Source organism: Lampetra fluviatilis, chromosome 22, assembly GCF_964198595.1.
Source record: "Lampetra fluviatilis chromosome 22, kcLamFluv1.1, whole genome shotgun sequence".
NCBI lineage: Eukaryota > Metazoa > Chordata > Hyperoartia > Petromyzontiformes > Petromyzontidae > Lampetra > Lampetra fluviatilis.
Window position 1 is genome coordinate 9,627,983 of NC_136296.1, and position 11,338 is coordinate 9,639,320.

At 44.2% G+C, this 11,338-nt stretch overlaps 1 protein-coding gene across 2 annotated transcripts in view; it reads right to left on the minus strand.

The window, feature by feature from the left end:
* Nucleotides 1–7,915, minus strand: part of FAM91A1 (family with sequence similarity 91 member A1) — a 32,902-nt gene extending 24,987 nt beyond the window's left edge. The window contains exons 1-6 of one of the 2 annotated variants that reach the window (XM_078866391.1): nt 7,778–7,915; nt 5,611–5,695; nt 4,704–4,855; nt 3,160–3,217; nt 731–798; nt 226–339 (exon numbers count right to left, since the gene is read on the minus strand). In XM_078866391.1, the coding sequence (XP_078722517.1) occupies nt 226–339; nt 731–798; nt 3,160–3,217; nt 4,704–4,855; nt 5,611–5,695; nt 7,778–7,849 (549 nt within the window). In that variant the 5' untranslated portion in view covers nt 7,850–7,915. Of the gene's footprint in view, nt 1–225; nt 340–730; nt 799–3,159; nt 3,218–4,703; nt 4,856–5,610; nt 5,696–7,777 lie in introns of those variants that run through there. The other variant, XM_078866392.1, reaches the window with a different exon arrangement.
* Between the last annotated feature and the right edge of the window lie 3,423 nt (nt 7,916–11,338).

An 11,338-nucleotide genomic window follows, 5' to 3' on the forward strand; every position in this document is an offset into this window, starting at 1 on the left:
TTTCGGTAAAGTCACGTAGAATGGAAATAATAAAATAATAAAAATAAAACATAATTAAATAATTCTCTGAATGACGCTGTCTTTCTGACAGACCTGTTCTTCACCTGAGGACGGCTGCTTGCGTTGTGGCCGAAACGTCGTGAGAATTATTTTATTGTTTTATTTCTATTATTTAATTATTTCCATTCTACGTGACTTTACCGAAAGAACCAAGAACATCCTTACCTTGATGTCATCTTCAGTGATGAACCCGGCCTGGATGACCCACCATGGCTCCACGGTGATCTCCACGGGCTTGATTGGCAACAATTCCCGCACCGGCCGCCTCCGGAAGAATTTCTGCACACGTGAGACAGGCACGCATCAACAGCCCCGGCGTTTCAATTTAAATAACCGTCTGCCACTACGAGTGACTCAGAAATAGGGAAACGCCGTCCATTTGATAGCATTTTTTATTTATATATATAAAAGGAAATGTTTCGCCAAATGCACCTTTGCCATGGCAAAGAGAAAGGCCATTGCCCAAAAGTCTCTGATTATAATTGCCTTGAGAGCAGTGTTTTAGACGAATGTGTCAAGTTTCTGTGAAATGTGTGTGTGTACGTGTGAGTGGCAGAATCACACTACACAGGTCCGGGCGAGCCGGCACAGTGACGGAAACGAGCCACTTTTTTCTCCAAACAGGAACACATGGAGTGCGTGACATAGCCAGGAACGCTCTCGCCCATACCTTCGAGGAGCGGCACTGGTTCATGAGGTCGATGTACTGATTCCTCCCAATGCCGAGCAGTCGCAAACCTGGAGGACCAAACAAGCGGCGATCCTTCACTGAACACGGTAGGACCAATACCTCAGATCTGAAACACGGTAGGACCAATACCTCGGCCGTGGCTGATCATTATTTTAACGCTGTGGGCACACGCGAAATTAATTTTGCCAAGACGAAGGTACTCTGCAAACCCACTGGCTATCAGCAAAAGATTTGTCCATAAAGCCATCCAGATATATAAACACAGACAAATTCAACTGAGATGATGGGTGCAAACTGAGCAATCATTGGAAGGACGTTATTAACCAGTTTAGGTCATAACTGGCTGTGTTGTTCCCTTCCTACCTATGTTAGCAGTCATTTTCGACTCTCTGAGTGACATTCACTAACACAGCCACCGTTAGCTGTGTTAGTAAATGGCGGGCTTGCCATCCTTTTCCACCTCCATGTGGCAATGTTCCTTTCCGAGCTCTATCTAGCTTACATTTATCAGCAAATTTCTTACATTGACATGCCAATCTCTCAATACAATGGCCACCCCCACAGCTTCGTTTATCAAGATTTCTCCTATCTTACATTTACATGCAAATTTCATCTCTAGCCCCACCCACTGACCCTTGGGCTACACCCATCTCAAACCTATATAACTCCTTGCCTTAGCAGCGCTCCCGCCATATATTTTTTCCTGCTTCAGCAGCTCTCACCGGATGACGATTGCTTGTTGCGATCGAAACATCGTGATATTGTGGATATTTTTCTTATGTTTCTATCTACGTGGCTTTACCGAAAGACCCACAGAATAGGACATAGTAAATTGCTCATTTGTATCTACATTGCATTACTACAGTAATTTGCTCCCCGTTTGTATTTTTTTTCATTTCTGTCTGCATACTTTTAAAACATAAACACTACTCTAAAGCATGAGAGAGTGTTTAAGCTGGGTTAGGGGAGGAAGGGCGCCTTGGCAAAGGAATTTGCATATCAACATAAGAATTTAGCATATTTATGGAAACATTTTGCTCATACATATGCTAAATTCCTCTGTTGATATGCAAATTTCTTTATCAAGGCGCCCTTTCTCCCCTAACCCAGCTTAAATATACGCTGCCAAGCTTGGTGGTGTTCATTCAGACGCTGTCTTTCCAACAGATCTGTTCTTCACCTGAGGACGGCTGCTTGTGTTGTGGCCGAAACGTCATGAGAATTGTATTTTATTATGTTTTATTTTTATTATTTTATTATTTCTCTTCTACGTGACTTTACCGAAAGAACCAAGAAGATGAATCCCTGCAGTCACAAAAGCTTTAAATCGAAATTCATGGGGAGTGGCGGAACTGTGGTTAGCACAGGGGAATATGAACCTCGCAACCTGAGCTTGATTCTCAGCCATGGCTAACGCCAGCGGCGAGTGATATTTGACCGGGTCCTGGGTCGTACCAATACCAACCAACTTTGACCAGTGGGGTGGAGTACAGTAAAAACAAACCATTAACTAACTTTGTGGGGACGGAGCTTCATCCAGAAGTGTATTGAAAAAGGGCTAAACATTATCATTATTATTAATGTAGCGTCAGTAACAGATTCCCAGCCACGGCTAACATCAGTGATGAGTAATATCTGATCAGGCCCTCGCCCCCCCCCCCCCACGACCTCTCACACCTCACTAACCCACGCTCCTCATCTTCAATATCCTTGACACCTTCACCAAACCGACACTAGCCAGTGTGGTGAAGTATAGTCAAACAATCCAATGGCCTAAATGGTAGAGGTTGAGGCCGTGTCCTCAGCGAAGAATTCACAACGGGATGTGATAATTATTATCATCATTCATGATAATGAATGTGGAGGATTGCTTAGTCCTATTAACTTTAATCTTTTTATAATCTCCTTGAGTAACCAGCAGAATGTTTTAAACAACACAGTAACCGTGTGTTTTATTTTCGAACGCCATGGTGGCGAGATGTTAACTACCTCGCCTGGTATACAAGGAGGATGTGGGTTCGATGCTGACCCAGACGCCTGTATATTTGGAGTTTGCATGTTTTCCCCGTGGTGCCATGAATTTTTCTCTGGGTGCCCCGGTATTTCCTCCACATTTAGAAACATGCATTTTTAGTATTTGTCTGCGATAAATTCCCACATTAAGCCACTTCACTGAGCTATCATTTTTGGCCAGGTTGCTTCTGAAAAAGAGTTAAATAGCACAGTGGGTCTTACCTGGTAAAAAATAATATATTAACTGCGAGAACAAGTTTAAATACTACAAGATTGAATTACAGTCCTCATAACAAAAGCATAAACAAACTCGATAAAGTAAGTTTCTGCAACCCAAGCTAAGAGCACAAATTGTAAACAACCGCATTGGCCTTTTCCCTACTTTTAGCACTTACAGTCAGCTGCAGTAAAGTTGGGCAAGGAGTCATAACTTCTCTCATTTGACATGATGTCCTGCGAAAACCAAAACACGTGAAATCAATTAATTAGGAAACGCACGCAACAATTTTTTTAACAGTGAGAACTTGCTACGAAAAAAAAGACTCAGAGCTGAAAAGTACGCGAGGCTGTGCTTGCGGTCGTCAAAATTAAACGGTCCCCAATTGTGATGCATTTAGATTTTGGCTGCCGCGCAGTCGGGCATCTAGTTGCAAGATGACGGTCCATTCCCGAGGTTCTAGTTTCTAACGGGGCCGCTGCCTTGAACCAGTCTCGATACGTTTACACATTGCATGAATCGTGCAATTAAAATAGCTGCTGTTCTGTCAACGCAACACATTCGTCAATAACGCCGCCATGAAAGAGAGGGAAAAGAACAGGGTACACCAAGTCAATGTGTTGAAAAACAGAATGTGCTTCTACATCACTGCCAACGCACCGTCAAAAAAAATATGCGTTTAACCGTCAGTAAGTAGCACTCTAATATAAAAGTTGCACTATGTAAAATATAAATATATTAGCTGAGATGACTGATTTTATTGTGCTTTGTATAGCAACCTTTTCATTTACACACAAGTCTTTTTTTTCAGTAGATTTGAAGAGATGGTAAAAAAAAACAAAGACCAGTTTAAAGATACATTGTGTAGTTACAATTACACCTTGTAATAGAGGATGAGCTAGAACCTGCGAGATTGTGTGTGGTTAATGGTTGTAAATCTGAAGCAAGGATTGGGGGGTACACTACAAGATGACATGTAAGTATATAAAACACGGGGTCAATATCCACCATTCATTCTGCACGTAGACACAGGCAAATTGAAGGTTTAAACATTATTCAATAGGGTACAAAGTGCTTGCATCACATGTGTCCTTGTGACAGCCCTACATAACATTAAAATGTACCCGACATCCAATAGAGGCACTCGGAGAAAGGGGCTTGTGCCAATTCAAGTGACCTGAAAACCGAGGATCAAAGCTTTACATGTAAGGCTAACGCCATGGGAGTGAGCAAGGAGGGTGTGCATGCAGGTGTATGACAGAGTAAGGCTTGTGTTGGCACCAATATAATAGAACTCCCATGGGCCTCCGTGTCAAACATGTATGCATTACAGATTCAATAAACTCTGATGGCTCATGATTCGATTGAAAATGTATTCTCTTTTTATTGCTCATGCCGTCTTATTTGAACGTCTCATATTTCGTATCTCATGTGGTCTGTCTTGTCTGTTCAATTGCCATACAGTTGCATTGGAAAATAATCTGCCATCATGATAAACAATATATTTTTACATTTATTATTGGATGCATGTGTTGTGTCAAAATTGCTTACATGCCGTGAATCACTCTTCAATAAGCTGAAGCAAGTACATCACCCTGTGATGACAGCTGATAATCTTTATGTATGTTGAACTCTTTATCACCGTACCTAGCCAACTGTGCTAATCGGAGGTGTGGCAGGCTAACTTTGTGTGTGTGAACAAGGCGGAAGTTGGGCAACTACCTCCATCATGCTGCAGTAGTAGGCGAAAGGGGTGATGCGGAGTCCCTTGACCATAATATCTGACAGGTGGTAGGGATAGAGCATGAGGTGCTCCCGGCTGTAGCGCAGGAGGTCCTCATAGTAGCGTCGCTCATCTTTCTTTATGTGCCTCACTGGAAACAAAAAGGGCGTTCGCGTTATTATTCGAAGGTCAATTCATTTGCGTGTGTGGGACCCAATCAGAGGTCTCCATCGCAGTCTGAGTCATCACACTGTGTGGCTGTTAAAATGTATTCACGCCACTTGCTGCAGAGGTTCTTGGTTGGAATGCGGGAGGGTGCCCTGGTTTAATACTGTGGGTGGAGTTACCGCAAAACAAATGGGCGGTATGCTTCACAAGTGGACATTCAAGATGCTGTGAGGTCATTCGAAGTGTAGTCCTTTGAGTGTCGGCATCACAGTCCAACTTAGAAAAAAATATTGTCAAATTACTTTATTCAGAAACACGTCGACCCCTACTCTGACATGTATAGCAGGACCCTCCTGAAACAAATATTGAGACTCAGTAAGCCTTTCCAGAGTAAACAAATATAATAAAAGCAATTCAATGGAAATATTTTACCACAACGAAACAGCAGTGGGACCAGTTGCGAAACTTTACTGGGAATGACAAATCATAATTAAATTAAAAAAAGCCTACGACTTCCCTACACTGCCCGCTAATTAAGCACACAATGCACAAGCTCTTACCGGAATTGATTCACTTCGCCAATGTATTTGAGAAATCTCTGTATGTAAAAAGTAAAACACTCACAAATATATACTTCGGGGCAGCGTTTAGAATGGCGCTGTTGTTTTGCCCCTGGGCGTTACGACTGCCGCAGCAAAAATAAATGAACAACTCCGCGGTGTGCGCGCAATGCTGTACCCAGACTGCTTCGGTACCGAAGTTGGTTTCTGACGCTGTAATTAACAACCAGTCGCTCGTACTCGCGCTGGGAGTTTCCCAGGCTCTGCAATGACAAGCAAAACACCGTCCATCAACAACGCCGGCTGCAAACACTCACTGCAGAAACCACTCTATAAATCATCAGCACATAAAGAACCATCATTCAGTACTCAATGAATTATTTAATACACTGTACGTCACACACATTCAATCAATTTATAACTCAGCTTACATAAGAAAAATGCATTAGTACCTCTTCTTATTTCACGGGCCTACATGCGTTGGGGTTTAAACACAGGTTAATAAATAGGTAACCTTCTTCAGGAGAATAACGTTTTTTTAAATTTCCAAAATGAAATTGTTCTCTCAGTAATCATGAAGTGGAATCCATGAAGAACTCCCGCAGATCAAGGCATCATCATCACCCTGTGCTAACAGTGGCCTGCAGAAGGTGACATCACAAAACGACTTTGGAAATCCCTTAAAAGTGCCCCGCATTTACACTTGGAGCCAGATACTCCCCCACACACCACGCTACGGAGATGTTTGTGGCATGGTAGTCAAGCTGAAATGTTATTTTTTTTTCTTACAGCTGGAATGTTTGCCAAACTACGTGCATCACCAACCAAACGTAATGGTATGTGATCGTAAATGTTTTGGGCAATAGTCCTTCTGTATAGCATATTAAGGGGTCATTGACCACGTCACCGATTCTATATTTACCATTTAAGGCCACAATGTCATTGACGAATGGGTTTAAATTTTCCGTGATAATTGTGCACCAGTGCCAATGCAGCAGCATCACCACCAAAAAACTTGTCACATTTAATGCCGAGTTTTTTTCAGCAGTCATTGGTGAGACCAGGGTGAGTGCAGTCAATTCAAAGATATTTTACATAGCATCCAGATGCAACAATATCTCGAAGTGGGACAAAGATTGTGGTAAGCCAGTTAAGGAAATAACGGGTAGCAAGTGTTTGAATAAAGTTGAAATATGAAATATTGAGACAGATAATGGTAATGGGGTTACTGCAACATAACAATAACACACAAGCTAAGACAATAAATAACATTATATCCACAATATACGGAATACACCTTTTTGGATATTGTAATTTTATCTTTGGCTCTCAAATTGTCACTTACATTATAAGTTCTACATGTAATCATAAAGGCAGAAGAGGGCAGGTAGACCTTTAAATCCCATAGATGTGGTAGAGATGTCAGTAACTTGTTTTCTTCACAAGTATTCCAGTGCATGGAACGCGTCTGAGATGATTGTGATGATGATGGTGATCAGCCGAGGAGATGGAGCGATTAAGTCAGTTCGGGTGGTACTGAGTTATTGCACTGCATGATGATGAGTTGGTGCCTGCATGGAAAGGTCTTCATCTAGCAGTGTATAGACCACGTATGATGATGATATCTAATCAAGCGTTATCTTGAATGCACATTAAACCTCTTGGGGGGTGGGGTATGGATAGACATGTACAGCCCTTCTCACTCCACTGCTGGACGAAGACCAAGCCGTGCGTTGAGGGTAATTGTTTGACCATAGCTTGCACAGTGACGATTATCTGAACCGGTCCTGGACCTCCCCTAGGTCGACTTGGCCTCAAATGAGTACCTGGTACGGTGTGTAAACATCGCCACTGGGGAGACAAAGGCGGCCGGGCGTGGTGCTGGCCACACACCCACTCGTGTACCGTGCCGACCTTCATAGGTGCTGCTCGCTTACAGCACTTGCCCCTACAGTCTGTTAAGGCTACACGGGGGCTCTTTGCCTTGCATAGTACTGTACAGTAGTACGACGAATGGATGTCACCGCAGCACTGCTGACAGCAGCAATAGCAGAGCGCAGCCTATAGCACCTGTGAAGCACGTTGCTTGGTGGTCACACACAGGCTTAGAGAAGAAACAAAACCCTGATCAGCTTGCGAGATCTCTCTAATGAGTAATCAACCATCGCTGGTGGATGCATTATACTTTTCCTATGGGAACGTAATATTGTTGTTGTACATTATACGGAAGCGCACACACACACACTCGTTAGAGAGAGATATATGAATAAAATCTGTTTGAAATATACAAAATTGAGAGGGACGAGGCCTTGGGGGTACAGGGGGCCACCCCCAACCTCTCTCACCTGTCTCACGTTCACAGGCAGCTTCGCCCACGCGTAATTCTGACGGATGTGAAACTCCACGTCGATATTCATGTCGGCTTTTGACTGACGCTGCGAGAAAGTTATTCGGTTTTATTAAAAGGAAGGAAAAAAAAAACAACCCCACCCACCCACTCCCACTCCCCTCCGCCTACAACAATATCGACGAGGAAGCTGGATCTGAAATTAATAAAAACAACAACACGACAGCGGCGGCGGCCACTGCTGCTACAGGCCTCATCCCTTCACAGAAGCACCCGCATGATACATTGGCCCCATCGATTACAATACGTACAGCGCATACGCGCGTCGAGGTGTCTGATTGGCCGTGACGAGCGCGAGGGCGGGCGCGTGCGGGGGGGGGGGCGCGTGCTGGAGCGGGTGGGGGGGCGGGAGGGGGGGGCCTTGTGGGCGTGGTCAGGCGCATCAAGGCCGCATCCCGCGCGCCCGTTGGTCCGGAAGTGGAAATGCCGCCAGCCAATGGCGAGCGGTCGCGCACGGCTCGCCTGTGCTTATGCGCTCTGGGAAATGTATCGCGGTCGCCCCCGCCCCCCCGCCCCTCGCTGTCACCAACGCTTCCGGGTGGGTGGTGAGCAAAGTGCGCGTCATAGCAAGCGAACGATGAATTAACATACACTATCGATTAATTGCCGTATTATTGGTTCTTTCGGTAAAGTCACGTGGAAGGGAAATAATAAAAAAAAATCCTCACGACGTTTCGATTGCAATACAAGCAATCATCATCAGGTGTGAAAATTTGAAAAAAACACCACTTTTTTCAAATTTTCTTGCTGTGGTTTTCACACCTGATGATGATTGTTTGTGTTCCAATCGAAACGTCGTGATAATTTTACTGTTTTATTTTTATTATTTCCCTTCTACGTGACTTTACCGAAAGACCCAAGAATATGAATCCCTGCAGTCACGAAAGCTTTAAATCGAAAGATTAATTGCCGATTAAATAATGATAATAATTTTTTTTTTTAAACACGTTTTTTGGGGTTAGATCGCGTTAAATATAAACCTTTCAACCCCCTGTCAGTGCCCTACTTTATTACAGACCAATTCAGACCTTATTGGTCACCCCGCGCCCTTATAAATCTCAACATTCATCCTACAAAGCCCCATCACAAAGGAAGAAACACAAAGACAAAAAAAAGTTTTGCCCGTATTGAAACGGCTGTACGCCATTTGGATCTGAAACATCAATTTCCCTGTACAAGACTAAGGGTATACCGTGTGGGTTGACAGGTAAATAAACATGAATGTGTCGTTAAACCCGCCACCACCCGACACAGACAATTGGCAAAGGTTTGTCACGTAATCAGCACCACCGGTTGTGTGTTGGGAGAGTAAACCCACAACGTTCATATTTCAAATACGACGTTTCGCTGGTGATTACAACCAACTTCATCAGGCGATCGTTCGCGTAGGGTTTTTTTTGCTTGCCTAGGGGACCCCGCGTTGGCAGCTGTCCCTGTGCGGCAGAAGGTGAACAAAGCAGCGGCTTGCACGTGGGCCTAGGACTGCCGGAAGGGGGGGGGGGTGCTAGTATTCTAGTTAAGTAATTTAATCTTTTTTAAATCTTTTTTTTATTTAATCATATTCAACCTCTAACGCAGCGCAGAATATTCATTCACTCTCGTGGAGAGATGACGACTCAGATGAGCGTGGAATGCAGCAGCAGCAGCCACCGCAGTGAGCAGATGACAACGATTGCCCACGTTCTGCCGTCCTCAATATGTGAAGGTGTTATTGGCCAATTCATGGGTGGCTTACAAGTGGGAGGAAGCCGGAGCACCCGGTTCAAGGCCGGAAGTGGCAACACTCCATCCCCGTACAGATGGAAACAGATGGCGAACAGTCCACATGCACTACTGCCTTCCCCTTGCGATCCAGGGTATATCAACGTCGATGTGTGTACCAAGCGCGGTGTGACATCAACACTGGGAAGACAAAGGCGGCCGGGCGTGGTACTGATCTCACCACCCAATAATATTTGCGCCGTTCCGGCCGCCTTGATAGGTACTTGCACTTAAGTCAACAAATGACGTCACGCGATTTTGGACTATTTTTGACCCCCCCCCCCTCGTCACACGGCGTCACAAAAAGTCAGACTCCCCCCCTCAAATATGACGTCACAAAGCTCTGCCCCCCCCCCCAAAAAAAAATTAAACACGCTTCTAATCGCTTTAAACTATTGTCATTGTAGTGCGTATTTAATGTGGCGCTGCACTCTGATGTTATAGGAGAAAACATTTATTAAAAAGTCAATTTAATTAAGTAGAACGTGTTGTCTGTATTTATGTAAAGTTGCGCATTTTGATGTGACGTCACATTTCTCAAACCCCCCCCCTCGTCACACATCGTCACAAATGTCTGACCCCCGCCTAGGTGCGTGACGTCGTTTATGGACGGCCCCTCACCTTAATGGTGCGGCATGGCTGTGTTTGTGCAAACTCAAGTTACTCGTCAGTCGCACACAAAATAAAAAGGTCCCCCGTATAGCCTCCACAAGCTGTCGGGTCAAGGTGCTGTTAGCGAGCGCCCTATGAATGGGCCAACAGCACACACGTGGAATGGTTTGCTTGGCCAGAACCACGTACTGGACTCATTTAAGGCTGAGTCGATGTAGGAGAGCGCCAAAACCGGTTCAGATAATCACCGCTAATATTTAAACTCAACAGATTGGTCAATAAAACTGCCCAAAAGAGAAATAAATAAAAACTTGGTAATATTTTGTATATTTGCCCTTCATAAAATATCTATGAATCAGGGCCATTAACCGAAACGTCGATTATATATTTACTTTCCTTCACGGTAGTGCCATGAACGAACGTGTTGAGATGTGTGTTCCTTGCGATTGTGCCTTAGCCGTGATAGGGAATAAAAACATTTCTGGACATCTGTAAAACTACCGGACATCTTTCGATTTAAAGCTTTCGTGACTACAGGGATTCATCTTTTTGGTTCTTTCGGTAAAGTCACGTAGAATAATGTGTTTTATTTGTATTATTTATAAATAAAACATAATATGTTTTATTTTTTTTATTTATAAATAAAACATGTTTTATTTGTATTATTTTATTATTTCCCTTCTACGTGACTTTACCGAAAGAACCAAGAAGATGAATACCGGACATCTGTGAAAAAGAGCTTCATAGCTCATCGGATTCCTCCTCCAGTATAAATAAATATTCGGATTCTCAAATACAGGACTGTACCACTACAAAGCTCCCCCATGTAGCCTTCAACAGGCTATTGGGGCAAGTGCTGTTAGCGAGCACCTCGATATCAAAGCCCGCACAGCGCACCTCTGGGGGCAGTTGTGTGGTCAGAACTACCACGCCAGGCAAATCTCCCCAGTGCTGATGTTTACTACACACCGCACCAGGTACTCATTTGAGGCCGTGTCGACCTAGGGGGAGGCCGAGTAACCGGTTCAGATAATTGCCACCGGTGTTGGCAGTGAGCGGGAATCCAACTCAGGGTTGGCTGGGGTCGTTGGGCAGCCGTAACGCTAACCGCCAACCCACCGCTCCT